Here is an 18,376-nt window from a genome sequence, read left to right as displayed (position 1 = left end):
ATTACATTATATTTTGTATGTTTATGAATTTTAATTGTACCTTAATGAAATATTATATTTCTGTAAAAGGAAGAATTTAAAAATGACTGTAACTAATTTGATCAAGGCATTTTTATTGAGTAGCAGAATAAACTTAAATACAAAAAATGTGCAGCCCAAACATACTGTGGGTCATTAAAGTAGTAAAAGTCTTTTGTGTAATTGTGATAGGAAACGAACTGATATAAATTTTTCAATATATTACATACAAGTCCAAATAATTCTATGACTCATCAATACAGCTAGCAGTAATTCTAACTTGAGACTTCTCAACTCAAAGCAAAATTATAAAACTTGCAATCATGAGTCATAAAAACCAACAAAATAATTACCTCTCCTTCATATATCTGGGTTTCCACATCTACACCAGACTTGGCAGGAACAAAGAGAGGGGATGCAGGCCTGTCTAACAATGAGTCAGTTTGGCACTCAATGTTTTTTTCTTCAACATGGTAGCTCAGTTCTTCAAGATAGAGTTCTGTTTGAACAGGAGTATGTTCACGTCCTTCTACAGGTGGAGGAGTCTCTGTTTCATTTTCTCTTCTCACTCTTTGGCCTCTAGCAGATTGTTTTTTCTTTTTCATGTCCAGTTTACTATCTTCACTGGCCTAAATAAAGTGTGAAAAATTTCTGGCCAAAAACATTGCTAACAGTGTGGATATCCAACTGATGAAACAATGAATTCTCATTTTTACTTGTAAAAATGAAATAAAAGTATACTTAATTACATATACTCATTACCAGATTGATTTTTAGTTTTCCTCTAAGTAGGCAGTTTACTCTGATCAGAAGATAATATATACGAACATAATATACCTGTTAAGAAGTCTGTACTTATCATCCCACTTAAACAAATCTTATCAGGTTTTGATCACTTATAGATACTGACTATGCTAAATAAGTTAATCAGTCAAATAAGTTTTCTCCAATTTCTGATATTTTAAGATTTTAGCTGTACTGCACTGGAGCTGTAAGCATTTTAAATTAAGCACAGAGACAGCCTTATTCACAATTTACCTTATTTTATAATGTTTTTTAATAATTATGTATATACCAACGAAATGTAAACACATGTTAATGAAGTAACATCACTAAACAATTGTCATTGAAACCATACCTAGATATATGTAGTCATGTTGTAAGCTTGTTTTGACTAAGTACAATTTAACCACCTGTGTTTTGTATATATAAGAAAGTCATCATAAAATGCCCTTAGTATTAAACTTTAAGTGTTTCTTAATGCTTTCCAGGGGTGATTTAAAGTGGTTAACACATGGACTGAACAAATCAACTAACTCTGGGAAAGCATTTCAATTATGTATTATTCTCCATAAAAAGGTAGCTAAGCAAAGAGAAGTTTGGTTGTACTGTTTGAAAAATTTATATTAACTGCCTATAGTTGTGTTAAGTTTCAAAAAAAAAGTGATAAAGATGAGATATGTCAATTCTATAGAGTTTCATAAACGAAATTTTTACAAACATCATTTAATGAGCTATGACATCATAAACCCAAGTGAATGCCAATTCACCAAAGACTATTTTTGTTTTTTTAAGGATTTTAACAAATGCTACCTGGACAATGGAAATGGTGTGGACTTGGTGTACTTAGATTTTCAAAACGATTTTGATAAGGTGTCACATGAAAGATAAGTAAATGACATAAGAATGGAATGGAAAAAAGGCTAGTTAATTTAATTACTGTATGGTTGGATGGAAGAAAGCAAAAAGTTGTTTTTAACAGAGTCCAGTCAATCTGGATCCTTGTCACTACTGGAGTATCTCAGGAGTCAGACCTTGGGTCTTTGTTTTTTCTTACTTACATTACTTATAATTATAGGGGCGTAATAAGTAAATTAGTAAAGTTAAAGTTTAATCATGACATTAAAATTCTGGGTATTTTTAGCTGTATTCAGAACACTGAGGTATTTCAGAATTACATGGATCAGTTGGTAAGTTGGAGATATTTTTTGGCAAATGACTTTTAATCATAAAAAGTGCAAGGTAATGCATATGAGTTATTATAATTTGGATCCTATGTTTAATACAGATGGGAATCCACTCAATAACATGACTGAAGAAAAGAATCTTGGCATAGTGACATATAAGTAACTCAAGCCATTAAAGCAGTAATTATTTGCTAGTAGTAAAGTTAATATAATTTATGGATGCATTTATAGGTGTATTGAATACAAATCCAAAGAGGTAACTACCAAAATAACTAGTCAGGCTTCACTTCAAATACTCTGTACAGTTTTGGTCTTCATTGCCAGTCTTTGTGAGGAATCAGTTCATATGCAAATGCATACTAATACATCATCATTTAATTGGAATGTACTCTTTTCATTCATTTTATGCATTCACTCTATTCACCATTATTCATTTATTTATATTATTTGACATTTTACATACCTTTAACCACCTATTATAAGAGTTTATTATTATTTGTGTTGATTATCTATAAGACCCGGTAACTTATTGCACATTCTCTAGTATGCCAGGAGTCTAGTGTGCGACAGAGTTAGGCTGTGGTTTTAAGAATGAGTGAGATACACACAGGATTTTGGCACGGTGTTAAACTGTGTCTAGGCCTATAGATCCTACAAGGAGGAAATAAGTTAGGCCTGTGATGTGACCTCAGTGTGAGAAGTTATGTATTGACACTTCAGTAATGTACAACTATGAATGTAATTTTATTGTCAAGGTAGTTTGTAGCCAGGGGTTTGTAGTTGTCTAAGTGGTCTATTGTTGTGAATCTTCTATACTGGTGTGAGCTGGTCATGAATAACTTGTGGGATATCACATTTGCCAACTGATGTGTTGGTTAGTTCATTATTTAAACATTAAATTATCTTGCATTATGTCTTATTAGAAAATAAAAAAGTGAAAGAAATGAGTTATTTAAATATGAAGTAAAAATTAGTCCAAAATGTACACTGTGCAACTACATGATGCTTTTACTAAAGACCATGTAAAAGTAACTTAAAAATTTTTTATTTTCTTCTAATGAACCAAATGGTTATCCTATAGAAGAATTATTTCAAAAATGTGTGAACAATTAACATAAACCTTAAATTTCTGATGGTAGTAATATCCTTCCACAATAATGATTAGATAGATGTAATGACTATAAAAATAGATTTTTTTAAAAGGTACAGTAAATCATCTTTACAAGGGAAAGAAACTTCTGTTCAATGTAAATTAAAAACAATCTGTTGCTCATGCTGCAGAATAGCAGTACATTTTACAGTATTGTTGAAAATTAAGAGCTGTATATCCTAGGAGGGTTCAAGGCTACTATCCTGATTCACTTTAATAATCATTTATTAGCTGATTATTTGGGAATGGCCTAGACAGTGGCAAGAATTCATAAAAGGGTATATTGGCTAGCCAGTACAGTACAAGTAAAAAGCACTGCCCCATTGGACATGACCAGATGCATTATTCTTACTGCACTCATAAGTCCAGACTGTTAAAGATTTTGTATCTCAGTCATTTTATGTCTGTGTTAGTTTTATCAGCTGTGGATGCACCCGAAAATATTGAAACCTGGGTTGCAGGGTAGTTGACTGTGTGCCCTGATCAAAGCCTTAGTTGCCAAGGTGGGCCTCCTATTAAAACCCCTTTGGACACTATGAAAACTTAATAGGACAACAAAACAATTATTAGTGTCAAAAGTAACCTTTAGTTTGTATAATTTTTTTTTTTACATGAAGTAATAATGAGTTTTGATTAAATTGGGAATTTACGATAGCTTTCTAAGTTTTGGAATTTCACATTCCTTTGCTTCAATTAGTTAATTTTAAGGGATAAACATAAATATCAATCATTTTTCCTTCTATATAAACTCAAACTAAATGTTATAATTTTCCTATACTGAAAATGTATTTGCGATACCCTCCCCCCCTGTTGGAAATATCATTTTCCAACATGTCTCTCATGCAAATCATCATGCATCATCTGTTAACCAATAGTAACCTGACATCCTCATGTGATGCATGTGACTCCCTATATACTCCTCTACCAAATTTTTACTTCAGAATTTGGCAGAGGTTTGGCAGAGTTTGGAGGTAAGTACCAATCAGAAATACATTACTTACTTTTTCTCACAAGATTAGCTAGAATCCCACATTGAAAAGGAGGAGTGACCGGTGCAAGGAAACAAAAGAAGCACTGCCAAAAGCATCTGAAGGATACCTCTGAACTTGAGAGATAGAGAGCTGAAGATCAGACAAGGGGAACCACACTACTTCTGAGCCTGGTATGCTCTTCACTTTTGTGGACAATGTGACATTCACAAGGGTAGAAATGTGAGGTGTAGAGTGGCTAGGGTGCATCGAACCATACTTGGTAAGTCAACTACATCCAAAATCTCCCTGCAGGGCACCAACATCCATGTGGGGGAAGCATGACGATCATACTGTTTTCACCTTGTACCCAAAAATTGGAGTTTTAAGACTCACACTGATACCTGGATATACGATGGTGACAGGATGTATATCAAATGAAATCAACTCCCCCCAACTGTGGTACAGGCCAGAACCATCCAAAGACAATAACATCCATGTAAGAAGAACAAGGGATAGTCCAGGAGAGTACCAGAAACAGCCCACTAACTACACAGTGATGAAAGACACAGATGGAGCAATTGAGGGAGGAAGAGAGACAACCTGCCTCTATGGGAGAACTTATGTTGATTGGTTCACTCTAATCCAAAACCTCAACACCAATAACTGACATCAGTGCGAAGGTAGGATTAGGGCATCCAATCGAAGGGTGAACTGCAAATGCAATGGCTCAACTCCAGTATAAAAGTAAAGTGAATCAGGAGAACACAGGAGGAAGCAAAAGGCAACATCATCTCACAAGATGATGGCACTACTCCCTGATTTTGTAAATAGAAGCAGGAGGCCACATCAACCTAGAAGATGATGGCTCAACCCCTATGAGTGTAATAGGGATAAGGAGGCCACATCAACCACAAGGCGATGGCTCAACTCCATTAGTTGTGTAAGTGTGAATAGGAGGCGACATCACCCAGAAGGCTACAGCTCAACTCCACTGGTTGTGTAAATAGTTGTGGGAGGCCCCATCATCCTGGAAGGAAATGGCTCAACTCCAGTGTTGGTGTGTAACACGATTAGGAGGCCACTTCAACTAGCAAGGTGACAGCTCAACTCCTCTGGAGCCCATGTCACATCTACACCAGCAGAACACCATCACCCTACTCTCAACTGAATGGTCTGGGGAACTCATTCAGGAAGGTGTCTCTATGGCTTGGAACTGAAAGTGGAAAGGACTATCATACTCCACTCAAAAAAGGAGGGTGACTATGTCGTGGAGAGTCCGGAAGAACGTCATCACTGGAGACAGTGCAATGGGTGACCATAAAACCCTATTTTGAAAAGCAGACTATACCTGGTTATTCATCCAAGGCATGGCAGGGATGGGCAGCAATCCCCTTCTGCTTTATCCATGTAGTCTATGAGTGGTTCCATATTGTTTTGTGACAAAACATGTCTGAAACCAAGCAGATGAACCTCAATAGGTTTACTGTGCATAGAGGATACGTTGTTCTCCTTTTGGTGGAGGACTACAGTTTAATACTGTTTGAATTATAGAATGACATGTTACACATTAATACTTTTAGAGGGTGGGAGTTTTTGTCAAGCTTAGGTCCATATGCAAAAGCATTTTCAGCAGTAGTGTGAGATAATAACAATCAGTTCTGTGGAAAGCTGAGTAGCACTACTGAAACTAATAACAGTTGATCTGAAATATTTTAGTTATATTCCTTTGGCCACTTCGAAATAAACATACACTATCACTGAAATACATGTAGTAAGTCTTCCGTACATAATAATTTATTTTATAAAGTAACCATTGTTATAAGAATTATCTTTGATTTTCAAAATAAATGTTCAGATCTATCTACTGAGGTAAAACTTAAGAGATACTATTAAATGGCAAATGCATAAGTTTATGTTTCAAAAGAGACTGGGCATAATCTAGTGGATTGTTGGATATACAAGACTGTTTAGTATAGGTGTTATCATTTAATTTATTTTGTGAGTTAATATTTAATGATTGTTTAGTTTTTCATAACAAGAGATATAAAAGCTAATCATTTTAAAGGTAATAGTTATGACAAGTTTGGTTGTGTAACTCGGTAAAAGTCATACGTTGTGTACGCAATTACATTGTTGTCAAGGTTTTACTAATATTGTTGCCGTCACATTACTCAAACCTCTGCTATTTTTCACGTCACCTTAATTGAGCATTGTTAAATCAGCACCGTTCACATACTTTACAGAAAGTTTGAGGCCTCAGTGATCAACATATAAAAATAGGCAACCAAGTGAGAGCAAGCTAAGAACTAAAGAAGTGAAGTTAAGTAATGTAGAGAAAAATTGCAGTTCCTTTAGATAATTAGTTAGCAAAAGAAAACATGAAGTTAGCCAGTGTGGGAGTGATTAGTCACAATGGGCAATATTTTAAAGTGAGTTTCACAGTTTAATAGAGATAAAGAGAATAATTTGTCTTGTCAAAAGGTATTCTAAAGTAACTGAACTCATCTGTGTGGACTTTGACACAAAGGGGATCATAGGATATAACTGTGGTAATACATGATGTAGTGTAAGTGAATTATTCACTGATAATATTGTGATAAGAGCAGTGAAAAATAATGTCTTGTCAAATGGATTCTAAAGTAACTGAATGAGCCTAAGTAGACTTTTGACAAGAAAAGAGAAATATTTAGAGTTTGAGATACGATTGTAATATTCTACTGTGTAAAGAATTTTTGTACATACATTTCACTTGTTTTGAATATATTATTTTAAAACAAGTGGATTGTGTGCTATCTGTTTATTATTCAAATTTACAGAAGAATCCAAGCCCATATACATATAACCCTGACAGAGATAGCATGTCAGAATACTAATCACAGGGCCCATGGTTCAAAGCAAGATGCCACTCCACACTTTCATGCCATGGGCACTTTATAAAAGTGATGGTCAATCCCATTATTTGGTATAAAAAATTGAACAATGCCCTTGTGGTGGCAGGAGCTGCTAATTCTAATCAATAATTCAAAATTACAGGTCTCTAAATTGGAAATTTAGCCCACATGTGCGTGTGATGCTGTTCTGTTGGAAATTCAAATTCACATATTTTGAAAGCTATTGTAAAAATCCAATACTAATAGATCTGTATAATGATATATGTGATAAAAATAAATAGGCCCTAAGTTAATATAAAATCCATTACAAAAACAAAAAGGCATATACTTAAACATATGTATTTACAAATATTTATGTAAAACAAAAATAATAAATTATACAAATTTCATGGCTTGTGATAATACCACATGATGTATTCCAGGTTACAACTACCAAGAGTCAGGTCAAGTTGCCCCCCATCAATTGTCTCAATTGATGTCACAGTTTTCTGTGAAGTAAGTGTTACAATGTTGGTTGGCACAAATTAGAACAGGAGTATATTAATTACCATTATTTTCCCAAGACAAAATCATACACTCCCAATTTCTAGTCTGTTTTATAATACCAACATATAGAGCGAACATAGTCTGAGTAAATCAATGATCAAAACTCATGGATTTTATGGACATATGCTAAGCCAGTAAAAACCTAGCTTTCGGATATGATGATGTCCTGGCATTTTCAAATTGGTGAAAAAAACAACTTGCCTTTACTACAAATTAAATTAAATTATTAAAGCACTGATGGCAAATTTTATGTTAAATTTACACAAATATACATTTTTTTTGTCATAATTTTCAAATTGCCAAACAAAATTGGTAATTCAAGTACTATCTAACATAAGCATTTCCATAACATGTCAATGCTAACTTGTTCCAAATGTTAACGTTTTCTTTACCTGAAAATGTATTTTAGAAAGATACTTACCTTTCTACACTGCTAAGAGTTATTACCTCATGTGCAACTGCCATATAATTTTCTTTGCATGCCACAAACCTTGAAAAAACCTTAAGTAGGATACAGCCAGATGAAGAAAGTAATAAAAGACAAAAGTATGAGGAGTAGTCCACAGTCTCAACAGGACAATCACCTCCAGAGGATGATGAAAATGAGCCACCACAGACAAGGTGACTTGTCGAAATAGAAGAGAGGAGACACAATAAAGAAGGCAACATATGGAAAAAAGAGAAGAGTAAACCAACTGATGAAACTGGTAGATCCAACCTGTAATGGTGATGGGGGAAAGATAACAAGATACCAAAAGGCTCCAGGGAAGAAACAAACAGGAACAGGAACCACAAAGGAAGCTGATTGAGAAACACAGCATCACAGAAAACTGAAGACAATCTGGAGCCAACCAGGAACAAATATGGGAAAGGGAAGGGATGAAAAATGGTGAAAAGGCAGAGACTCCCTTACAGGCGGTGGAGGTCTCTGGATGGGCCAGTCAAACTCAGCCACCCAGAGAACTTAACATAGAGAGGGGTGGATGAAGTAGATATGTTATGGGCAGAGACATATAGGTGAGAAGGCATTAAATGAAAGGCCCATCTGTACTAGAATAAAAGTAGACCAATCCAAAGCCAGAGGCCAAGGAACTGTAGACCAGAAAGACAGCAGGATGCCACCCAAATGAGTATCTAATACATCTATGCACTGAGTACTCAGATGTGAGCACAACCACTGGACAATTGGAGGATGGAGGGTAAACTGATGGTAAAACTGATCCACAACTAGATTCAAAGCTCTGGGAAGAAGGCAAGCCAAGAGCGGTATCCTATGTACACAGACCCAGAAGTTGTAGTCCCAGAGTCTAAAAACAAAAGATACAGAGCCAGATACACACCTGTTTGCAGAAGTATAAAACAACTTGGAAGTTTGCAGAAAGCATTAAAACCATTTTCTTTCACAAAAAAATGGAAGATAAGAGACAGAGCTTTAATAACAATGAAGAGCACCAAAACTGAGAAATGAAGCATGGATATGCCAAAGTCCAATATTTGGAAATACCCAAGATATCAAGATATGTACTCCAACCTATAATAAAAGCATTGGTTAAAGACAGAAGAACCATAAAGGAGGTAGAAGAGAAACACATGCCATATGATGGTCACTGTCCCACCACCAAACAACATTAGACTGATGGAAAGAATGAAATACCTCCATATGAACCAAGGGATCTGAGCAGAATAATCAAGGAAAACCCATCAAAGGTAACATGTGAGTGCCAAGGAAGGGTATGAGAGCAACCAATGAAGCCTCAATCCCTAAAGAAGATAGAACCTACCTAGGTAGCCAGATAAGAGAGAAAAGGCCCTTGAAGACTAAATGCTCCATATCCGAAATACCAAGTAAAGAATGAAGGATCCAAATGATGTTGGGAAGTGAAGAAAATATCCCAAGAGGACCAACAACCAGAAAAAGAGAAAATCCCTCGTATTGAAGAATCAAACCACACAATCTGACTTCTCCAGGTGCAAACTGATGTGGACTGAAGACAGGAAGAAGCCAGAAACCATTCATCCTGAGTAAGACTAACACTGGTAGATGTTCAGCTAAGTTCTTGGCTACTTACAATGACATGGAAAGGATTTCAGGGAACCCAAACAGAAGAGCCTGGAACAGAAAATTATGTAGCAGCCGAAAGAGGATGGAAAGGGATGCAACTACTACATCAAACAAAGACACCCACAGACAAGGTGTGAAAACCCAATGAAAAACAGAAACAACACACTCATAGAATGATGAGGAACTAGAGGCTGAAGGAGACAGGAGAGGTTGATTACAGGCCTCCATACATCAGCCAAGGAATGGACAACTAAAGACTGAGAGGAAAAATTCTGGTCAAACTGGAAAAACTGGCACTATAGATTCTGGTAAGAAAAGGTGTGACCCAACAATGGGCAACCACTATCATGAGACAGGATCACTTCAAGGATGGAGAGGAAGAGTAAACAATAACTGAGGAGATGGCCACTAGTAGTGAATAGATCCACACTCTGAAAAACCCATAGAACCCACAGAACTGAAGGTCTCCCAAAAGTAGACAAACAGAGAAAACCAGTCTCCACAGGATTTGACCCCACCTTATACAGACCCATATCACTGTTAACATCCAAGATGGGCACAGGAAAAATGTGGAAAAGGGGTGAGAATGTCGAAATGCAAGTAAAAGACAAAAGGGAATTCAACAAGATGCTCCCCTTGGTACAGGACCCAAAAGAAGGAAAACATACCCCAAAATCTGTATGATGCAAAAATGGAGGCAGTTTCAATTCCCAGAGGGAAGACATGGGGAGACAAACCCCTGCAAATAGCATGTCTCATCCCAACAAAACCCAACACCATATAAGCCATGTAATTAGTGAAAACTGATGAGGACAGCCATGCCCTGAAAGGCAAAAGTATGTAGATAGAAATTCCAGGGGGACGAGGTACACGAATCCCCAAACCCAAAAGAGAAAACAACAAAAGTACATAATACTGCCATGTTCTTGAAATTGCCACAAAGCAGTTGAAAGGAGTAAGAAAATAACAGAATAAAACAAATATTAACTAATTGTTAGCGAGAAAGAACTACCTACAATGTGAGTACTGTGGGCATAAACCCCCAAAATGTAGATTACATGGAGAAAAAATAATGCCTAGTATAAAAAAAAATCAAAAGTATGTCTACAACTTTCAAAGATGAGGATTATAAATCATATAGCTAACAATGACTAAAAAAGAATGATTCAGAGATAATCATAAATTACTATGTATTTATTTATAAAGAATACTATTTATAATTATTATAATTAAACTACAATTACAGAGATAACCATAAAGTACAAATCATTAAAACTAGTAATGTATTATTTGTCAACCAGCTAAACATATCTAGTGAATAAAGTACTTATTCATATCAAACTGAAAAACCATTGAAATGTATCTTGTCAACAAAGGAATTAATAATATTGAACTTGCAAACTGTCTACATATACAAAGAAAACAAAAGCACCAACAAATATCTAATCCACAATCAATCAGAAATAACACAGACAATAAAGTACATAGAAATATCCAACTTACTAAATTCAGAACAATGAGGATGTGAAATACTGAATGCTCAAGTGTGGAAATAAGGACAAGGCCACACAAATATACAAGTTGAAATACTTACCATCAAGCCACTGGGGGAACTGGAAGTTATGAGGAATGGAATAAAAACAAACATCCACCAAATCAAAAAACTTGGCAGCATGGCAACTGGATCAAGAAAAATAAAACCAGCAAAATCACCCATGTCTCAAGAATACAGGAAAGCCAAAATATGCTTCAAGTGTTGTGGAGAAGAAGGTCCAGGCCACACTGAGGAAGTGAATGTTCGACAAACTAAGGTGCATACCCCCCAGCAGACAACAATGATCCTGTGGCCTGAGTAAGTTTATTTGTTTGTTTTTAATTTTGTGCAAAGCTACAGGAGGGCTATCTGCACTAGCTGTCCCTACTTTAGCAGTGTAAGACTAGAAGGAAGGCAGATAGTCATCACCACTCACCACCAACTCTTGGGCTACTCTTTCACCAACGAATAGTAGGATTGACTGTCACATTATAATGCCCCCAAGGCTGAAAGGGCAAGCATCTTTGGTGGTATGAGGAGTCGAACCCTTGACCCTCAGATTACGTGTTGAGGGCCCTAACCACCTGGCCTGGGTAAGAAAAAGAAGTGTATTCCCAGAATCACCAGTAACCATGTTGGGAACCATAAGAAATCAGAAATGTAGAAAACACAAGAATGTGTGTGAAACAGAGAATCAAAATCGGTATCATGAAAGAATGAAAGATAGAATGAAAGCACACACATTGAAAAAATATCATGTGTAATCAGTATTGAAAACTGACATTAAGCAAGAAACATGTCCGACTCGTTTAGTGCCAATCAAGAAAGTTAGGTACTTGAGATGCAATACTAGAGAGCCAGCTACTCCAGAAGTGTGTGTTGTGCTTCTACTGGTGGAGGGTCGTGGCATGTGCTATGCATGCTAAATGAGCAGCTTGAACTGAGGGAGTATAAAAGCTACTGAGTAAAGAAAAAATATTTAAAAAAAATTAATGCATTAGAGGGTAGATGAAGATCGGGAAAAGCTTTTGTGTGACGGAAGGTATATATCATATCAGAAGACAACAAGTGTGAGCCAAGTGTAAGGGCAGGACTACAACTGGGTCTTTTTTTTTCATTTTAAAAAGTGCAGAAACTGCATTGTCAATTCTAAAGATATAGTACCAAAGCAGTCTCACTGAAAAACCCATCTCAACAGTAGACACAGATGGGTTTAATACTTTCCATACTTTTCTACATTCTAAGTTCACTGAAAAACTTAAAAAGATTTGGTGGAAATTTAATGCTGAAACTCATTTCAAAGCAGGAAAATGTCTAGAAAATCTCCCTACTAAAGAGAAACAACCAACCAACAAGTTCAAAGAAATAGAACTCATCTACGAAGTACCATATTCATGTAGCAGCAATTACATTAGAGAAACTGGTAGGATGATTGAACAAATGTTAAAAGAACATAAAAACACAATCAGACTAATACAGCCAGATAAATTGGCCTTGACTGAACATAAATTCTAAACAGGACATAACATAAACTGGGATCAGCATAAGAATTTAGATAGATATCAAACAGAAGTCAAAGAAGCTATCTACATCAAACCACACCAACCTGAACTGAATAGAGACAAAGGTTTGCACATTAGCAACATGGGGAAAATCACCCTTAACAAACTCTACAGATAATATGATGATATCACAGTCCTACTGACAACACTCACCAATCGCCACACCTGCTCAACCCACACAGCCTGGGCTTTATCACATGGCTGTGCTTACCTTTATAAGATGTTACAAGTACCAACAGTAACCTGAAAAAGGCTTCAGTAGAGAAGACAAAACATTGTCTCCTTTGCTTTCAACAGGCAATTGCAGTCTATTAAAAGTTCTAAAACCTATTATGTCCTCTATATATAGAAGACAGCAGGAGGCAAAGCATGAATGTTTCAAAGAAAATAACCATGAGTAACTACATGGAAAAAAGCAACCAAAAGAATGAGAATAATGCTGAGCAAGAGGTAAAATGTGTGGATAACACTGTTCAGTAACTGGTAATCATTGAAACAGATGGGATTATGAAAAAGAATAGGTCCCAAAAGTGGATGCCTTCCTGGTGAGTGATGTAAGAAATGACCATAGACATGTCAGAATCAATCATCATGACAACTGTAACTGAAGATGTTTGTAAGCCCAAAAGGCTACAAAAATCTCCAGAATGTCGATAAGCAAAGATTGCTCCACTGGAGACCAGACCCCAGAGAGAGTGGAGGTGTCAAGAACTGCCCCCAAACATAAAAGAAAGCATCAGTGTAAAGATGCAAGTCAAGTGGAGAGATGAAATACACTGGGTCAAGTTGGAGCAAATTAGCCACCATGACAGATAGGGAGAGAAAGATGAACTGGAGAGGAAGTAGGTATAAGGGTTCCAGCCACCTGATGCATGATAATGGTAACATCATGTTTGAAAACATAACAAATGATTCAACACAATCCTATAGGTTCATGGTCATTTTATATGTACACTGTACTCAGAGCACCTCAACATACAATGAAGTCCAAGACCTGTCACATGCCATGCATTGCTCTACTAAGTGAGCAACAAGGATAATTACTGAACATCAGCTCCATGAACAGACAAGATACCTGTGTTTGCATTTGACATAATTGGAGAAAATACCAGAAGAGACACAACTGGACCTCTGATTATGTATTTTATATTATTTATTTATCTATTTTTTATTTGCAATCATTGTTTGAAGTAGCTCAAAGAAATGTGGTGGCTAGAAAAAACAAAGTTGCAATCAGGTGGATAGAACAAAAGAGCAATTAAGACAAAAGTAATGTACAACTAAGTAATGAAAGGCAGCAGATCAATGTGACGAGATACTAAAAATAAACACTGGAAGAAACAAACACATACGAATATGGGAAGTGGCAAGGAAAGAATGAGCTTATAATCATATGCTAGCGCTACAAGGATTACTGCACATAGAGGTTGTGTTGCCCTCCTATTGATGGAGGGCTACAACGTTATGAAAATTATATCATAGGCTGGCACAATACACATAGATATTTATAGTGGTGTAAGTTTGTTGAAGGCTCGTGGCATGTGCAGGAATTTACACAGCAGATGCATGCAAGGTAATAGTTCTTAGTGGTCCAGAGAGATAAGTACTGTTCCTGAATTACATTCTGATATTTACATAGCTTGGAAGATTCAATAATTATTCATTATATTTCTCTATGGTATGTTTCGTAGTTATTTGGGTTTAGTTTGTCAATAAACAAAATTTCTTAAATAACATCAAAAAACTTTTCTTTTTGGATGTAAAACTCAAATAAATTATGTTATTACAAATTTAGCATTCATATACTATTGTAGTACATATATTTTATCTGTTTCATATAAATTCAATATACATAACAACCAAAACTGATTGGAAAGTGAATGTTTGAGCAGAATTTTGCAAAATCTTAAGAGTATTTTTAAAGCTACAAAAAGTGAGAAAATGCAGATGTCTATAAAGTGACCATAGAAAATTCAAAAGCTTAAAAGAAACTTTATACATAAGTCTCATGAATGCCAACATGTATAATCCATTGGAGTAGCAGTTTCAACATATCTGGGTTTAATAAATGCATAAGATCATTCTTTTCTTGACATCTGTGTTTTGAACTTTGTTTACATAGTTCATTAGATTTTTATAGTTTATAGACACAAAAGGTATTTAATTCTGTTATCCCATTTTTATAATTTTTTCAATTATCAATTTTGTGTTTTATCAGTTTCTAAAAATGATAACTTGTTGTCTGCATAAATTCATGTAACAAATGTTGCATTAAATTACTATGTAATAATTATAATACCTGATTTTATAGTCAGGTGTTTGCAACATTTTCTTTTTAGCCTTCAGTTGTTTCTGTATGTAACATATATATATGTAATATGTAGTTTTGTAAAAGGCTATGTCAACACAGTTGTCTTGGATTTCAGGCTGGAAATGGCCTAATGTTAGAATGCCTAATTGCAGATCATAGGGTTTAAAATTCACATTCTGATATGCTTCTGAACACACTCCTGCACTATGATTGTGTTCATCATAGGCAGAGGATGCTCCTCACTGGTTTGTTTCCTCTAGACAGTAGTTCACAATGAGGAACAACTATACCTGAACCTGGCCATTTAGCCCATGTATTGTATACAATGTTCTGGTCCAAAATACCAAATGCCAATAATCTTCATTTGTTGCTAACAACTTAGCAATAATAACATTAAATGCAACAAAATATCATGTATTTTTAAATAGAACATCAATAAAATACTAAAAGCATGTGTATTTCACCTTAGTGTTATCCTAGTAGCCATCCTTGGAACCATTTTTGACAATTCAATGTCCTTCTTATAAAAGTAAGGAGTTCAATAATAAACAAAATATCCCAAATGATGTTTAAACACGGATCTGTACAAAGAAATGATAATCTCCTTTAACTTGTATTCAACATTCCTCCAGTCACTTTCCCACTGGCAATAGTACAATGTCTGCAAATCTTAAGAAACTGATCAAAACACCTAAATATTCTTCTACCATCACACTATTGATTTTATTGCCATTATAATTGTAATTATAGTTTAAATTAAGGTAGTCAACATGGATTATCTTGCACTTAGCATAATTAAATGCCATTTGCCATTTTTTTTGCAAGATGATCCAAATCACCTTGTAAAAAAATTACATCTTCTTCACAGTGAACTACAGCGAAAACTTTAACATCAGCAAACTTCATGCCATTCAACCAGTCATTATGTGGCACTCTGTCAGCTTCAAATATACAAAGGTATACCAAATCTGCTTTTTTGCCCTTTAATTCTTTTTTATTTTCAGAAAAAAATATTTTACAGTCTCTCACAGTGGCTAATGTTAGAATAATTAATGCTTGTTTCAAAACCAATCAAAACAAAATACCATCAAGAAGATGTAATATGTGAAAACTAATGTTTCTTTTATTTCATACGAAATATCAGTTAATATTTTTCTAATAACTGTTAGTATTTGGAACAAACTGGGTATACTTTCCAGAAAAGGCTTGTAATTAATGATCAAATAGAGATGTCTTCATTGAATAAGTAAGAATAATGTTTTAACACACTTAGAGCAACTAAATTTAATGCATTACAACTTGAGGTGGAGTTGGATAGTAAAAATCTTTTGAATATATGAGTAGGGATTAATCATACTGAATTTATCAGCCCACTTACTACATCAGATAAATTTTTTCTATAATTTTTCTACATAGTAATAAACACAGTTAGATGCGTAACATAAAAATAGACAATTTTTACACTTAAATTTGAACAGAAAGTCTCTTGCCTTTGCCAGTCTTTGAAGTGCATAGGTATTTCCACGAACCACTCGTCTATCAAACATTAGATTTCCATATTGAATTTTCCCATCTTCACTGTGAGAAAATTAAAAAAGTTTAGGATAATGTACTTTTGAACATATTTTCTCTGTTCAAAATCAAGCACAACAGTTAGTTTTTTAAGACATAAAAGAAAACACTTTATAGCTAATATTTGCAAATACTGTTTGGTTGTAAATGAGTAGTTTCATTATATAACATTGTAATTTTATACTTTATATAGTGTTACTCATAATAACCTCAAGTTGAAAATAATTATTTAATAATTACTTCAGAAATCATTTAAAAACCACCATAATATAATCTAATTTTTTTGCTTAGAATAATTCAAAAGAATGTACTACAAAACTTACTTTTCATCTTGTTTTTCCTTATAAGGTTTTTTAGGGGAGTAAAGGGGCTTGTAAATGGGTCTGGGTGGACTTGAAAATTGGTATGTACCACTAAATGTTGATGGTATGACTGTTTCCATGTTAAATTAAATGTAGATAAATGGAAATTCTGCAAAGTGACAATATAAAACACAACCAGTGAGATAAAACATTAAAAATGAAGTAAACACAAATATAGAAGAAAAAAAAAAACTCTCCCCAAAAATGTCCCCAATACATATCAGTCTCAATCTTGGTCCACATGAGAACAAGTATGGTGACACAATCTAATCTAAGATTCTTCAGCCCATTGAGGTTACCTCTTACCTAAAAATCTACACTTGTTCTTCCCAAAACTATGCCCTTAAGTTAATAATTAACTTTACATTTCCAACCTTCTCATTTCATACTCGAATATACCACCCACTGGAAGATTTTCCAAACCTCTAACAATTTTGAACACCAAAATCAAAACTCCTCTTAACTCCTCTCAGCTCCAAGATAATAAAATAAAAAGCCCAAAACTTTATTCCTTATTTCTTAAATGATTTAAACCAGGTATTATTCTAGTTCTATACTTTTCCAATATTTTAATATCCTTCTTGTAGTAAGGGGAAAGTAACTTAAAATTAGGCCACACTATAAGTATAATACTACTAGTAGTCTAAGTTGTACGAGATTAAACATCTTACTCTTTAATTAAGTTCCTACAATTTTATAAATAGAACAAAAAATTCTAACAAGTATTCACTCTTTTTTACCGGAGCTAAACGTTTGACGGAGATATTTAATCTTTAACATCAGGTTTCATCGACATTGACCTTATTTTGATGACAAATTTAGTGTTTCATTCCTTACAAATTACAATGTCATGATTCTCACTCTTAGTCTTAGTCATGACCTAACACAAAATTATTTCCAAAATAAATTGCATTCGAGTTTTATAATTGGAACTTTTCAATAACTTAAGGAAATGTCATTACTATTCAGTCCAAGTGGGGAAAAATACGGCGTTGATCTTTTATTAGTTTTATAATATCAACTCTTCAAACGAGTCTCACAAAATAAAAAACTCTGCACAATGAGTACGCTTCATTGCTTACGAACGGTTGTTAAGGCAACGCTGACAAAATGAACACTGTTTGCTAGTAGAAAGCTTAAATGTAAATTATTGAAGAATACGTATACTGCAATCAAGGTAGAAATTTTAAATAATTTATACTAACCAGTTGTAAGATATATTATATTTAATATTTTGGTATAAATTTTAAATAATGTCGATCAAAAACATATATTAATGTATTATTTTTACACATTTTAAACAATTTCGATCAATCAGTTGTAAGATATATTGAATTCTTAGTGATGCAACTTTCACATTTAACGCCGCCTGGAAATATAACTTGTTTTATGGTAGCGGATAGGAGAGAGAACACACTTAAAAAGTTATA

General features: G+C 34.6%; 1 protein-coding gene across 4 annotated transcripts in view; it reads right to left on the bottom strand.

Moving 5' to 3' along the window:
- LOC106478679 (radial spoke head protein 3 homolog B-like) overlaps positions 1-18,168 on the bottom strand; it is a 52,147-nt gene extending 33,979 nt beyond the window's left edge. Inside the window, exons 1-4 of one of the 4 annotated variants that reach the window (XM_022382318.1) lie at positions 18,152-18,168; positions 16,908-17,055; positions 16,503-16,590; positions 372-647 (exon numbers count right to left, since the gene is read on the bottom strand). In XM_022382318.1, coding sequence (XP_022238026.1) covers positions 372-647; positions 16,503-16,590; positions 16,908-17,026 — 483 coding nt within the window. In that variant the 5' untranslated portion in view covers positions 17,027-17,055; positions 18,152-18,168. Of the gene's footprint in view, positions 1-371; positions 648-16,502; positions 16,591-16,907; positions 17,056-17,686; positions 17,888-17,908; positions 18,052-18,151 lie in introns of those variants that run through there. The other 3 variants (XM_013939238.2, XM_022382317.1, XM_022382319.1) reach the window with 3 other exon arrangements.
- Between the last annotated feature and the right edge of the window lie 208 nt (positions 18,169-18,376).

This window comes from Limulus polyphemus, unplaced genomic scaffold (genome assembly GCF_000517525.1).
Source record: "Limulus polyphemus unplaced genomic scaffold, Limulus_polyphemus-2.1.2 Scaffold240, whole genome shotgun sequence".
Classification (NCBI taxonomy): Eukaryota; Metazoa; Arthropoda; class Merostomata; order Xiphosura; family Limulidae; genus Limulus; species Limulus polyphemus.
This window is presented reverse-complemented; position numbering and strand designations above follow the sequence as displayed.